Source organism: Ictidomys tridecemlineatus, chromosome 10 (genome assembly GCF_052094955.1).
Source record: "Ictidomys tridecemlineatus isolate mIctTri1 chromosome 10, mIctTri1.hap1, whole genome shotgun sequence".
Lineage (NCBI taxonomy): Eukaryota > Metazoa > Chordata > Mammalia > Rodentia > Sciuridae > Ictidomys > Ictidomys tridecemlineatus.
This window is the reverse complement of record NC_135486.1, coordinates 52,652,135-52,668,597: the sequence shown is the minus strand read 5'-3', so window position 1 is coordinate 52,668,597 and position 16,463 is coordinate 52,652,135. Positions and strand designations below refer to the sequence as shown.

At 33.0% G+C, this 16,463-nt stretch overlaps 1 protein-coding gene across 22 annotated transcripts in view; it reads left to right on the top strand.

The window, feature by feature from the left end:
• The window catches only part of Cdc42bpa (CDC42 binding protein kinase alpha), a 311,232-nt gene that overhangs the window by 101,038 nt on the left and 193,731 nt on the right, over positions 1-16,463 (top strand). For all 22 annotated transcript variants that reach the window (XM_040277554.2, XM_040277548.2, XM_040277549.2 and 19 more), the window contains one exon: positions 490-638. In XM_040277554.2, the coding sequence (XP_040133488.1) occupies positions 490-638 (149 nt within the window). The remainder of the gene's footprint in view (positions 1-489; positions 639-16,463) is intronic.

Sequence of the window (16,463 nt, the reverse complement as noted above, 5' to 3'; positions counted from 1 at the left end):
ATATAGTGTCCTATATTCTGAGTGTGTTTTTGGAGAGTTAAAATGTTCAGTCTTGTGTGAAATGTTGGCAAAGGTTGGTCCAATGTAGGTAAAGATGATGAACATATTACTTTGTAAAGTACAACAACAACAAATAGTAATTCTGTGTTGTTCTCTGCTTAATTATATATATATATATATATTTTTTAGTTTTAGATGGACACAATGCCTTTATTTTATTTGTTTTTATTTTTATATGGTGCCAGGGATCGAACCAAGTGCCTCATGCATGCTAGGCAAGTTCTCTACCACTGAGCCACAACCTTGGCCCTCTGCTCCAGATTTTAAGAATGTTATTTCAGTGCTGTATGAAATTTAGAAACATTTATAATGACTACTGGTGATCATCTTATATACTTCTTTTTAATTAACCATATAAGTAATTAACATTGTATATTAATTTCTCATGCTTACTAGTTATTGAGGACATTTTATGTTTTTTATTCACAGTACCTGGTTATGGATTATTATGTTGGTGGGGATTTGCTTACTCTGCTCAGCAAATTTGAAGATAGATTGCCTGAAGATATGGCTCGATTTTACTTGGCTGAGATGGTGATAGCAATTGACTCAGTTCATCAACTACATTATGTGCACAGGTAAGTCAGTCCTTTGTTGCATCCGGCTATGAGTTACCATGTAATATCTACAAACTGAAGTATTTTTCTACCAAGTTTATTAATTATGGTCTTAGATGCATTGCTCATCAACCAAAATGGTTGATTTTGCTTATTTTGTTGTTGTCATTATTTAATCAGCATTATCAAATAGATGTTCCTGCTTATACATAAATTATCTATATAATATCTAAAAGTACCTACTTAGTCAGCATATTTGAGAGAACACTTCTAAAAACACTTATGTTAAATTTACTTATGATTTCCTTTCTAAAGGAGTATGCATTGGCCAGTTTCCTTGCATTCATTCTTATGTATTAATCATAGCTGAAATTCTAGGCCATAAATAATAGTTTCATTTGTTAAGTAAGACTCATGTTATAGTGTGTTTCTCAAGAAAATACTTTCAAGACTCATATAACCATCAAAAGAGATACACATTTCTTTTCGTAGAAAATGGCAGTTTTTATATTCATGGAATGATTTCATTATAAGCTGTTTGATAACAATTTATTAAAAAAATTCTCTACTATTGTGTGTTATATTGTACAGGATAGAATCAAAAGAAAAATGTAGGCCTGTTTACAGAATGGTTTTTACACAGAGTTGTTCTCATGCTTGTTGACATAAGTTAAAAATCCCTTTCTCTCTAAATAGCTTAATGATTTATGGATAATAAATAATTAGAAACATTTTATGGTTTAAATGAAAGTAGGAAATCATCACAGAGTTATTGGTGAATTAATCATTCAAATGAGATAAATCATTGGGTTATGCTAAATGTGAAAAAGAGAAGGATTAGGAAGTAGGTAAAGGATTATTGCTGTGTTAGGAAACAGACAATTTATAAGTCACTGATTTTCAAACTTCAGCTTGCAGCAAGAGTCCTGGAGGACTTGTTAAAATCCAGATTGTTGGGTGAACTCTCGAATTTTTAACTTGATAGGTTGCATGGGATGGGAATTAGTATCTCTGACGCAGCTGCTGATGGGAGTTGTGCTGGTGCTGGTGGTGCTGGTGCTGGTGCTGGTGCTGCTGCTACTGCTGATTGAGTAACCTCATTTTGAGAACACTTCTAGGGTAGCAGGGAATATTTCTTTTATGTTCTCTGAGAATAACATGTATGTGGAAGCAAGGTGAAGTATCTGTTTCAGTGTTTTTTAAGATATGATTTTTTAAAAATATTGATTGGTTTAATTAGTAATGAACTTCTGGGGACATTAATAAAGGAAGACTATTTTTATTTAAATAATAAATAAAAATAAATAATAAATAAAAAAAATTCTATTTGGGCTGGAGGTGTTGCTCAGTGGTAAAGCAGTTGCCTAGCATGCATGAACCATGGGTTCTGTTCCCAACACCTGCCCACTGCCCACACACAGTTAATTGATATCAATTTGGCTTTTGCCTATTTGTATGGTTTTTTCTGTTGGTATCTGGTAGTCACAAATTTTTACCAAAAATAAAGACAGGAAGATGCTTAAAAAATGGTTTTATGGTCTCAAAGAGTAAATTACAGGATGAGAAACTATAAGGCTTTTTTTGTTGCTTAAACAATAATTCAGTTTCCTAGCTGAGGACTATTATTTAAATATATGAAAATATCATTTTATTGAATCCTTACAGAATATTGGTTACTAAATAATCATGGAGTCATAGACTAGAGGAGTTTAGAAAGACTTGACCCAGTTCATGTCTACATTCTTGATGAGGAATGATTGTTTCTGAAAATTATTCCTCTAGTTTGAGGATACTAATTATGAGGTATTTGTGATACCCCATATTCTTCCAGGCTTGTGACAGATTCTTAAGTGATCATAGCACCCTTTTTTACTGAGGGTATTCGTAGTGTTATAATTCTTCTCAACATAGCATTTTAGGTAACAGCTATCTTTCTGATATTGTCATGTGGATTAAAAACTGTATCAACACTGAGTTCTGCTTAGGTGCCTTTAATTTTAAAAGGTACCTACTGTTAAAATGAATCCTCTTTATTCCATTGTTGAGTGGCTCTGATATTATAGAATTCTATGTTATCGTCACTTAGAAAGTTCTCACACTCTCCAAAGCCTTTCTTCAGGCTAAATTTCTAAATATCTATGGTTTTCCTGTTATCAGAATTAGTATACACATTCTTTCTTTCTTATCCCTCACATATTCCATGCCCACTTCCAAGTTGTTTTGTCCTCTGTCTTTACCTCTTTCTTTACCTTTCAGTGGATGTTCCAGTGTGTTAATACACTTTTAATGTTTTCAAAATGTGTTTCCAATTTTCTGAATAGACTACTTCCAACTAAGACTCCATTGAGGAAATATTTATTGATTCTTCTTTTGTAAAGAGCATAGTGTTAAACCATGTGGAATAGTAAATAGGTATGGTGTAGTCCTGACTTTTAAGAAGTTACCAGTCTGTTTAGAGACATACAATGTAAGACAGAAATAAAAATTTAAATAAATAATCACTTAAGACAAAAGTGTAAGAGATGTAGTGAGTTCAGGCTGTGAATTGCTAAATGAATTATATGAACAAATTACAGTCAGCCAAATTGGGATAACAAATTTAGTTCTGATTGTTAGTTAATTTTACTTTGTCCCATGGACTTTACCTATATTCTAACAATAATTCTGTTATTTAAATATCATCTAAAAATGGCTATTGTTCTATTTTATAAATGAGAAAACCAGACTCAGAGACATGAGTCAGTAAATAGCATGGCCTGGATGAAAATCTAAGTCAGCCTAACTCCAGGATTCATGCTCTTTGCATAACATGTTTTCCTAAACTTTGATGGATGAGAAGACTATGTGTTGGCAGAGAGGAAGGCATTCTCAATATATATAAGAGAAAAGTAGGAGCACATAGGCAAGAAAAGGCAGTTTTGAAGAAAACCAGTTTGGCTAGAAAAGAGAGTTCATGTTGAATTTGATAGGATATTTATTTGTAATTCAGATTTGACCCTTATCATAGAACATGTATCATGTTATTGATCTTTCAGGAGCTAATAAGCTACCATTGATTTCAGGTAATAGAGTGTTTAGTGGTTTTAGTTTAGTTTGTTTTTGGCAAGCTGCCTGTCATAAAGTTTTATGAAGTTTTCTAAATATTTTATAATTTATGAACTTAACGTGGGAGTTAGAGAATATAAGAAAGGAATAGTAGGGACAGGATATATTTAAGGAAGGAAATACTTTTGTTTTTCATGTGTTCTTTAAAGATAAATTTATTTACATACTTATTTATAAAACTACATTATAGATATTCTAATAGCACAAAAACTTCAATAAGAAATTTGCTAAAAGACTTATCAAGAGATAAATGAGCAATAGAAAGTAGCAAAACTGAGAAGTATAAAGTTCTTAAAAAATCCTCCTTTCCCCACTCCCACACATGTCCATTTTCAATATCCCTCACCAGAGTTGTTATAGTTGATGAGTCTACATAGATAAATCATAGTCACCGTAAGTTTATAGTTCATATTAGGATTCATTCTTCATGTACATTTCTGTGGTTTTTGGCAAATGCAGAATGACATATGTGTACTTCTATATTATTATAGATGGTAGTTTCACTATCCTAAAAGTCTTCTGTGCTCCTTCTGTTCATTTCTTCATCCCCTCTAATCCTTTTTTTTTTTAATACTAGCTCATAATTAATTGTAGGGATTCTACAATTATGTGGAAATGTACAGAGAAGCATTCCCCTGGCGAGAAAACTCCTGGGGAGTGGACTGGGTAACAGGCACGCTGTTTCCCACCCTTAGAATGCCCTGCAATCTTTCTTAGGATCTAGTAATATAGCTAATATATGTGCAGTGTCTAGCTGGTATGGCAATGCCCTGAGAAGCCTCTGTGTTATTGCCTCATCAAGCCTCGACCTTGATTGCAGGCACATAACTCCTAGGAATAAAGGAACTTGCTTGATAACTACAATGATTGACCAAGCTCTGGTGCTTCTGGATCTGGCCACCTGACAGAAACTTCAGACAATGGACTTTCTTGAGAACTACCCAAAGATCCTAACATTGCTTATTGTAATTGTGAAATATTACTGCAAAATAAGCAACCTTACTGATACTCTAAACAATATTGTAGTTATAGTACTAATGACCTAATATAACCTATTGATATAAATAAATGTGGTTGCTTGGACAAGGAGCCACTCTGCCACTTTCCTGCCTCTGTACCTTGTTTCTGTCTACTCTTTATTATTATTCCTTACACATAATTTTGCCTATTCTAAAATGTCATATAGTTGAAATCATACAGTATGTAACCTCTTTAGTTAGCTTCTTTCACTTACCAATATGCATCTAAATTTCGTCTTTATCTTGTTGTGACTTTAGAGCTCATATTGTTTTAGTTAATAATATCCCATTGTCTAGATATATACTAGTTCATTTGTTCATTTACCTACTGTTTAGTCAGCTTTTTCACCACTGTGACTAAAGGACCCAACCAGAACAATTGTAGAGGAGGAAAGGTTTATTTAAGGGCTCACAGTTTTAAAAATCTCAGTCCATAGATAGCTGGCTCCAGTCCCCAGGGTTTGAAGTGAGGCCCAACATCATGGAGGAAGAGTTGGCAGAGGGAAGCAGCTCATATGGTGATTGGGAAGCAGAGAGATTCCACTCTCCACACCCCAGTAGCCACACCGCCAATGAACCATTTTCTCCATCCACACCCCACCTGCCTCCTGTTATTACTCAGTTAATTCCATGAGGGATTAATTCACTTATTAGACTAAGGCTACAACTCAATCATACCTCATATCCAAACCATAACACCTACCAAGAGACTTGGTGATTGCCTTCAGGGTTTTAAAAATGTTATCATTATTGTGTTATAATCTTCCAAGTTTTGACAGTTAAGAATAAAACTGATTTTATGAGATTCTGTTTTCTCTCTTATAATCCATATTATCTACCTTTAAAACTTTTTAGTGATTGTCTTTGAGCTTGAAATTTCTATGTGGAACTAATCAAGTTTCATTTTTTAAATAACACATGTTGTTTGTTATTTATAATAGCAAAATAGTCCTAATTCCTTCTTCCTATCCCTTATATCATTAATTTCATGCATATATAAAAATTCATATTCACATACATTCATACTATTATTTTGAACTAGCTATGTTAGATCATCTGGAGAATAAGTAAAATAAATTTTTATTTTATCTTCACTTATTCATCGTTCCATGCTTTTACTTTCTTTATGTACCCAAGTTTCTGACCGATAACATTTTCCTTTCTTTGAAGAACTTTTTTCCTTTTTAAACATTTCTTGTTAGACAACACATATCTACTGGTAATAGATTTCCTCAACTTTTCTTTGTCTGAGTAAGTCTTTCTCTTTCACTTTGAAAAATAAATTTTCAAGGTGCAAAACTCTAGGTTGACCTATTTTTTCTCTCAACCTTCAGTACTTCCCTCTGCTTTGTTACTTACATTGTTTCTAGGAGAAGTCATGACTTATTTTTTGTCCCTCTGTTGGTAAGAACCTCCCCGACCTCTCAGGTTTTTTTCAGGTGTTTTCCTTATTCTTGATGGAAAATGATATATGTACATGTAGGTTATTTTTGTTCTTGTGTTTTTGCATTTATCCTACTTGATATTCTTTATGCTTCTTGGATCTGTGATTTGGTGTCTACTATTAATTTTTGGAAATTCTCAGTCATAGCTTTAAATGTTGCTTTTCTTTTGTTCTTTTCCTTCTGATGTTCTCATTATACATGCTATACCTTTTGTCATCTCACAATTCTTGACTATCATTTTTTTCAGCCTTCTCTTTAGTTTTCTATTTCTTTCTTGGTACCTTCTAAATTGAACTTGGGGGCACTCAACTACTGAGCCATATCCTCCAGACTTATTTTGTATTTTAAATAGAGACAGGGTCCCACTGATTTGCCTAGCACCTCGCTTTTGCTGAGGCTAGCTTTGAACTCGTGATCCTCCTGTCTCACCTTCCCGAGCTGCTGGGCTTACAGGCATGTGCCACTGTGCCTGGCTTCTCTTGGTTTTTTATTTTAAAAGTTTCTGTTGTGATAAGCTCAGAGGTTCTTTCCTCAGTACTTTCTAGTTTTCTAATGAGCCTATCAAAAGCATTCTTCGTTTCTATTACAGTTTTTTTATCTCTCACATTTCTGACTCTTAGAATTTCCATCTATGTGCTTACATCTGCTCTTACATTGTATCTCCTTTCTCCATTAAAGTTCTTGACATATTAATAATAGTTTTTCAAATTACTCATCTCATACTTCCAACATTTCTGCTATATCTAACTTTGGTACTGATGCTTGTTCAGTCTTTTGGGCTCTTTGTCTTTTAGTATGCCTTGTAATTATTTGTTGAAAAGTAGATATGCTATACTGGGTAAAAGAATGGCAGAATACTGTCTTCTTGTATGTGATGGTAAGGTGTATGTGATGTGTTGTGAGTAGGAGAAGAATATTCTATAGTTCTGATTAAGTCTCCATCTTTTAATAAGGCTATGCTACTGAACTGCTTATTTGAGACAGAGTGGCTTGAGGGGACTGTAGTGGGTATTTCTCTTCTCCCATGTAGGTTGTGCTCTCATAAAACCCTTGCAGGTTAGACTTTGGTGAAATAGTTCTCTTGGGGCAGCTGTTCTTAAAAAGAGAATGTTCTGGCGTTCCCCCCCCCCCCCAACAGTACCTTTACCACTCCCTCTGCTGGAAGGATGAGTATTTTTCTGTAATACTATCTGTGAGGATAGTATTACAGAAAAGTAAAGTGTGAGATCTCCATATGACTGGGCTTCTCTGAATTTTTAATCTCTCAGGCTGTCTACAAACCTCAAGAAATAAGTCAGTTGCAGTTTTTAAGTTTTCCTAACCAAGCACTGGTTTCAGGCAAGGTTTTTGCTTGTGAATTTTGGCTCTGCTCAATTGTGATTCTCTGTTTTACCTGTCCCTTTCACTCCAATATTGGGAGCAAAAATTTGTGACTTTCTTCTATTATGTGTCTAAGAATTATTGATTTTTCTAGTTTGTTATTGTTATTATTAGGGCATAGTGGTGACTTCTGAGCTCCTTATTTGCTAGACTGGAAACTTGAAGTTTCCCCCCATATATTTTATTAAATTTTAGATTTCAAAGTAACATGTTTTATCATTGAGATTACAGTAACTTGGAACTTTGTAAAAATATAGTTTTTCTGTAAAGATGAAAAGATTCCCAAAGGTATTTTTTTAAAGTGTGAATTGACTAGCTGCTGAATTACAAACTTATTTCCTCATTATTTTTTGGAGAAACCCAAGGATGTTATGGTATTACAAATACTCACAAGGGACAATTATTATTTTCTGAGAATTACCCCAGCAGCTGAGCTCTTTTTAAGGAGGCAGGGAAAGGATGCATTGGGATTGAGGAGAGAAGAAATACAGTATTAACAGATTAGCTAATACTGATGAATATTGTTTAGAGAAATTAAAAATAATTAGTGACTAACAGATTTGAAATACTTTAAATAGGTCATATTTCTTCAACTAGATATATAGATCTAATACAATATCCATAAAAAACCTACCCTTTTTTTGTAGATAAAGACAAACATAAATTTTATATGGGAAAGCAATAGAACTAGAGTAGTTAGAAGAATTTTGAAAAAGGAGAATAAAGTAGGAGGAATCACTCTACCTGATTTTAACTCTTATTGTATCATCACCACAAGCAAGATAGTATTGCTAATTATGATTAATAAATACATATTCATTGGAATATGAGAAAGAATCTAGACATAGACTAAAATAAGTATTCCCAGATGATTTTGACAATGTTGCAAAAGCAATTAAATGGAAGAAAGATAATTTTCAGCAAGTTCTAGATGCTAGAATCAGGCAAGAAAATAGAGTGGGGATGTAGCTCTGTTGTAGAGTGCTTGCCTAGCATGTATATGGTCCTGGATTTGATTCTTAGCATTGCAACAAAACAAAACAAAGTTCCCCAAACTTAATGAAATACAGAAGTTAATGTTAAACGGATCATGGATTTAAATGTACAGAGTAAAACTGTAAAACATTTGAGAGGAAAACGCTAGAGAACATTTTGGGTTCTTGGACTTCCTAAGGAGTTTTTAGATGTGACGACAGAAGTATCATTAATAAAAGAAAAATGAAAAGACTTTATCAAAATTAAAAATGTGTTCTCTATGAAAGACCTTGGCAATAGGATGAAAAGACAAGCTATAGAATAGGGCAAAAGCCAGTGAAATCTGTCAATACTCAGTCCAAGAAGCCAGAAGCCTCAGAAGAGGAAGGACCAATGATCAGCCCAAGTCTGTGGCTGAAAGCCTATAAGCTCGCTGGAGAGACACCAGTGTGAGTCTGCTTTCAGAGGTCAACATATCTGAAGTCTGATGTCCCTAGGCCCTTGTAGGAGCAGCAAAATAATATACCTATTTAAGAAGAATTGAACTTGTAGACATGTCAGAGTTTACCTCTCTGCTTTTTTTGTTCTCTCCAGGCTTCCAGCCTCTTAGATGTTGCTGCCCAAATTCAGGAAGGGCCTTCCTCTCTTAGTTCACACCCAGATCATCTCTGGAAACACCCTCACAGATAGGTCCCCAAGTTGGACAGATGTTTATCTTATTTTTCATTTTATAAATACATTCATTGTGGACTTATTGTTCAGTCAGTACTGTTTTTCCAATATTCTAGCTATTCTGTTCTGTGAAAGACACAAATAGAATTGGAGGAAATATCCCCCTTTTTTGAGAAGTTACTTGAAGATTAACTGTAATAATACAGATGAAGTGACACACAATAAGTTTTTAAGAAAAGCTGTAATAACTATATACCTGAACATGAAAGAGATGTAAAATAATATAGAACAATAGATGAACAAACAAATCAGGGACACCTGATTCCTGTCCATGATAGGAAGAAGGTATTTCAACAGCTTAGCTAAGGAAAGGAAGGACAAAGGAAATAAGCTAAAGGGAAGGGTCATTAAGGTTCAGAAATTATATTTTATCATCAATTTAATGTAAAAGATATCACTTGAATACATAAAAATACAACATAATGAAATAACAACGTTTTAAAAATATTTTTAGTTATAAATGGACACAATACCTTTATTTTATTTTTTATATTGTGCTTAGGATTGAACCCAGTGCCTCATGTGTGCTAGGCAAGCCTTTTTCCACTGAGCTCCAGCCCCAGCCCATGACATAACAATGTTAAAAAAATATGGTTATCCTTTCCTGTGGTTTTAATAAAGTGGTTGCCCCCCACCCCAGTTTTAAAAAACATTATCTTCAAGGAGATTTTTAAAAAATTTAATATAATTAATTAACTTTTTTAATATGGTGCTGAGGATCGAGCTCATTGCCTCACACGTGCAAGGCTAGGCAAGCCCTCTACTTCTGAGCCACAACACCAGATTTCTTTTGATAATCTCTAAACTCAGATTTTAGACTTTGCCATAGATGTACATAAATTTTCGACTTAAAGTTTGAATTCCAGCATTACTAATTTTTGATTTGCTGAAGAGGCAGTTTACATTTTAAAGGTGTAAGCTTTCTCTTTAATCATTTATTTGCTGAAATTTAGAATTTGGGGGTAGAAGTAATTTCTAATGACTTGACATCATTAAGTGGGGTGTGTGACAAATGTTGGGTTATGATAAAGTAAGTCCTAATTGTAGGTTATTTCTAAACATATTAACTAAACTCAGCAATACACTTCGTGTTCAGATGGTCAGTTATAATTTTAAAAAATGCTAATAATCAAATTCAAAATCTTGCTAATTACAATGTTGTATTGATTATATTGTGCTTTACTTTTGGATTACAGAGGGGGAAAGATTAGGACTTTGGTGGTATTTTGTAGCACCACATTTGATGATCTGTAGATATAATCATAATGTTGATGCTGGTACCAAAATATTACCAGCTGATACTGTGTGCCTTCCCTTGATTTCTGTTTCTTGGGTAGTTTCTTTCAATATCATCTTGTAAACAGTGCTACACAGTTCCTTTCAAACTAAAAGGATCTTATTAGAATCACAGAAAATTATAAGGTATATAATACTTTAAGATTGTGGAATAGAGAGAATTAGATATACATATACAATTTTTAGAAGACCAGTTTATTTGTTTATGTTGGATATAAACAAAGAAATAACTTATCTGTTATTTTAAAAATATATATATATTTTTAAAAAGGTTCTTAGTAGACATAGGTATCTATGGTGGTAGAATATTTAACAGCTTTAAAAACAACACAGAATTTCTTCTCCATTTTAAAGCCTTCAAAGACACTTTTATAAAATGATTTGAAGATTTTGAATTTGTTTATTAGCTCTATTTATAATAGCACTAGTTATATCCTTGATAGTTAATAATAGTCATTTATGTTACTGCTTTTTAAAAAAATTATTTTTATTTATATATGACAGCAGAATGCATTACAATTCTTATTACACATATAGAGCACAATTTTTCATATCTCTGATTGTATACAAAGTATATTCACACCAATTCTTCATACAAGTACTTCATATGATGTACTTCATACAGGTACTTCATATGAAGACACATGTATTCACATGTCTTCATACATGTATTTTGGATAATAATGATCATCATGTTTCACCACTTTTCTTCAAACATTTTTGATCTTAAAAGGAAAATTCTCTACCTTTTTGTGTAACTGACCAGTGGTGTTCAGTTCATCTTCATTAAAAATTTTTGTGTGATTAGATTCTAAATAGTTTTTCTTTCTTGCTAGTTGCTACAGTGTGCTCTTCTTTTAAAAAATTGGTTCGTTTTAATTATTCATAATATTAAGGTTCATTTTGATATAATTATATAAGCATGGAATATAATTTGCTCTATTTCAGTCCCCAGTTATTTCCCCTTCCCCACCACTCCTTCCTTTACCTATTCCCTTTCCTCTACTGTACTGTTGTTTCTTCTAATTATTTAAATTTTTTCCCAATTAGTGCCTTGTGGATATACATAAAAGTAAGCTTCACTGTGGTATATTCATATATGTATAAAATTTGGTCAGATTTATTCCACTGTTCTTCTCTTTTCTCTTCCTTCTTCCCTTCCCCTAAATCCCCTTTCTGTACTCCATTGATCTGTCTTCTGTTTTCATGGACCCCCACTCCCTTGCCTGCCTGCCTGCCTTCCTCTTTCTCCTTATTTTGGTCTAACTTCCACATCTCAGAAACATTCGACCTTTGTCTTTCAGGATCTGGGTTATTTCACTTAGCATAATGGTCTCCAGTTCATCCATTTACCAGCAGGGGTCATAATTTCTTCTTCTTCTTCTTTTTTAATTTTAATTTCTTTTTTTCTTTTTTAATTTTTTAAATATCTTTTATTTGTTTATTTTTTATGTGGTGCTGAGGATAGAACCCAGGGCCTCCTATATGCCAGGTGAGCACTCTACCGCTGAGCCACAACCTCAGCACCCTTCTTCTTCTTTTTTAAAAAAATACTTTTATTTTTTATTTATGTATATGTGATGCTGAGAATCTAACCCAGTGCCTCACAGGTGCTAGGCACAATCCCAGCCCTAATTTATTCTTCTTAATGGTTAATTCTCCATTGTGTATATATACCACAATTTCTTTATCCATTCACCTGTTGGTGGGCCCTTAGATTGGTTCCATAGTTTGGCTATTGTGAATTGTGCTGTTATAAACTTCAATTGGACTGTATCCCTATAGTATGCTGATTTTAGATCTTTTGGATATATACCGAGGAGTGGGATAGCTGGCTCATATGGTGGTTCTATTCCTAGATTTTTGAGGAATCTCCATACTAGTTTCCAGAATGGTCGTACTAATTTACAGTCCTACCAATAATGTACAAATGTACCTTTTCTCTCACATATTCTCAACATTTATTATTATTTGTATTCTTAATAATTGCCATTTTGACTGGAGTGAGATGAAATCTCAGTGTAGTTTTGATTTGCATTTCTCTCATTATGGAGATGTTGAACATTTTTTTGATACCTTTTTTTGCCATTTGTATTTCTTCTTTTGAGAAGTGTCTGTTTAGTTCTTTTGCCCATTTATTTGGTGTTAAGTTTTTTGAGTCCTTTATATATCCTGGAGATTAATTCTGTATATGAGGCGCACATGACAAAGATCCTTTCCCATTCTATAGGTTCTCTCTTCACACTCTAAATTGTTTTTCTTTTGCTGTATAGAAGCCTTTCATTTGATGTTGTCCTACTTATTGATTCTTGGTTTTATTTCTTGTGCTTAGAAGTCTAGTTAAGGAAGTCAATGTTTGTGTCAGTATGTTGGAGTATTGAGCCTACATTTTCTTGTAGCAGTTGCAGAGTTTTTGGTCTAATTTCCTAGGTCTTTGATCCACTTTGAATTGAATTTTGTATACAGATCTAGTTTCAGTCTTCCTATATATGGATATCCAGTTTTCCCAAAACCATTTCTTAAAAACACTATCTTTTCTCCAGCATATGTTTTTGGCACCTATGTCAAGTATCAGATGACTCTTTCTATGTGGGTTTGTCTCTGTGTCTTCTATTCTATTCAATTAGTCTTTATGTCTCTTTTATACTGTTCTTGTTACTATAGCTCTGTATATGATTTGATATCCTGTATTGTGATACCTCCAGTCTTGTTCTTCTTGCTCAGGATTGCTTTGGCTATTCTGGGTCTCTTACTCTTGCAAATGAATTCCACTCCCCCCACAATTCTGTGAAGAATGTCATTGGTATTTTGATGGGGATTGCATTGAATCTATATGATGCTTTAGGTGGTAAGACCATTTTAACAATATTAATTCTGCCTATCCAACAATATGGGAGATCTTTCCATTTTCTAAGGTCTTCTTAAGTTCTTTCTTCAGTGTAAATAGTTTTTCTAAATTGCTTTACTGGGGCATAATTCATATAGCATACATTCACTCATTTAAAGTATATATTTTTTTAAAGTAAATTCACAGATACATGCAACCAATGCTACAATCCATGTTATAACCTTTTCATTTCAGAAGAAATCCTGTACCTTTAACCTCTTCTCTGTTTTCTTCTAATAGTTGTCCTAAGCAACTCTTAGCCTACTTTCTATTCTGTAGATTTGCTTTTCTGGAAATTTCATATAAATGAAGTCATGTAACAAAATCTTTTCTGACTGCCTTGGCTTCTTTTACTTAATGTTATGTTCTCAAGTTTTGTTCATATTTTAGGATATGTGTGAACATACAAGTTCAAGTAGGTTGACTGGTAAAATTAGAACACTTCATTTTTCACACTTTTATGACAGAGCCCAATGTAACATTCACAATGTATACAATACATTGAAAATTAATTAAATTGTGATTCAATCTCAGGAGGAAAAAAATGTTTAATTGATGGCAATCCTAGAGTAACGGAGGCATAAGAATTATTGGATAAAGACCTAAATAGCACTTAGTTTAAGTATGTTCCATGAAGTAACAAAACAGAAAGCCCACATTTGAAATGAGGGAAACAATAGAAAAATCTCAGCAGTGAAATAAACTGTAAAAGAACCAAATAGAAATTTGAAAACAGAAAAACACAGCATTTTGAATAAAAATTCACTGAAAGGCTTCAAGCACAGGAAGTACATAAGAAAAATTTGAATATGAATCAGTGGAAATTATCCCATGAAGAAAAAATAAGTCCCCAAGTTTTCATGTTTGGAGAAATAAATTGAATTTTTAATGTAAAAAAATCACAGCAATCCCAAATAGCATAGATGCTGGGAAACCACACCTAGTTCATCATAATCAATGTGAAACCATACCTAGCCCATCAAAATCAATAATAAACCACACCTAATATGTCATAATCATAGGAAACCACCCTTAGTACATCATAATCAATAGGAAAACTACACTTAATACATCATAATCAATAGGAAACTACAATTAATGTATTATAATCAATAGGAAACCATATCTAATAAATCAAAATAAAGAGGAAACCATAACTAGTGCATCATAATGAAAGTGTGAAAATGGAAGGATAAAGAAGTCTTGAAAACATCTAGAGAAGAACACCATTTGTGTGGGGGAAAACAATTGAACAGTTTCAGACTTCTCATCAAAATCATAGGGACAGTGGAATAGCATCTCCAAACTATTGAAAAGAAGAAAATTATCAACCTCAAATTCTGAACCTAGAGACAATTTCCTTTTGTAACATAGAAAAAATATATTTCCAGATATAGGAAATTCAAAAGAATTCATTGTGCCAGGCCTTCCCAAGAATTTCTCAAGAACATACTTCAAAATATGAAGACATGATAGCAGAAGGAAATCTGAATTTTCAGGAAAGAATAGAAGAGAATAATAAATGGTAAAAATTTTATTATAAATTTTATTTTTTTCCTTCTTAAATGCCTTAAAATATGCAACTGTTTAAAACAATTTTTTTAGTTGTTATACTCAATGAATGAATGTTTAGTGTGTTTAAGAAGTATAACATAATGGAAAAAGATCATAAAAAATTCTAGTATAACTCTTAACCTTTAAATGAAAGAAGGTATAAATCCTGTTGGGGGATAAAATGAAGAAGTGACTTATATAAAAGAAAAATATTTTATAAGTTTAACTGATAAAAATAAAAAGATTTATGACAGAAATACACTGAATATTTATGGTATTCCAGAAAAGAAATGTGAACAAAACTGACTTTCAGGTATAAAGAGCATGTACAAATGGTTTCAAGTTCCAGGAACTTGGGGTATGTTGTTTCCCTGAATTCTTCCTGCAGAATCTGTCTACCAGAAAAATCAGACAATCAAAGTGGCCTGAGGCAAAATAGCATGAAGGCTGGTGTTTCTCATTAAATGGTTCTTTGTGGAAGAAAAGCAGAAAAAAAAGCTAAAGAAGAATGGCTATATGCTCTTACAACAAATATATAGGATAACTATAAAAGTAGCTAGTGACAACTGGGAACAATTTATTTAATTTTTTTTCAAATTGTTTTGAGTAAACAAATTAGTGGTGAGTATAATTACTGTCATTTTGAGATTGTTGTGTATATAATGTAAAATAAATACACAACTTTAAGCATACTTTATGGAGTATTCAATTATGTCATTCCCAGTGTCCTTAAGAATCAGGATTTTTGGTATAAAAAAGATCAAAATCTAAACCAGAGAATATTACTCAGCCATAAAGAAGAATGAAATTATGGCATTTATTGGTAAATGAAAAGAGATGCTGATATAATACAGAAGAGTATTACTAAAAACCTATAGTTCTGAATTCAATTGGAAGTATCAGTATGAACTTCTGAAGCATTTTATCTTCACATACCCTACAACACACACACACACACACACACACACACACACACACACACACACACACAGCAATGTAAAAGACAAGAAACAATGACCAATGCAATAACAGTGATCATCTGTATGAACAGATTATGGTCCTTGAATATTACTACTTCTATGGATGGGGGCAAGTTTCTTGAGGTAAGAAATGTTCAATATGAGCCTGGTACATCTCATTATCCCAAATAGCAAAAACTTTTTAGTGTCATGTCAAAAGGATTCAGGAGTCAAATTTGGGCAGGTTATCACTGGTCAAAGATGGGAAAATTTCATATTTAATGAGGATAATCTTAAATTGGTGATTTCATAATAGTATTTTCAAAACAAACCTAATTTGTTTAGAAACAGCTAGATTCTGTATTGCAGATTCCTCAAAAAACAGGATTTTTATTACTAAGCACGTTGGGAGGGAGTGAATCTGAATCTTGTTAAGGATCTTGATTGAGAGTTTGACCTTTAGACACCCATATCATCTTCCTGGTGGAAGCTGG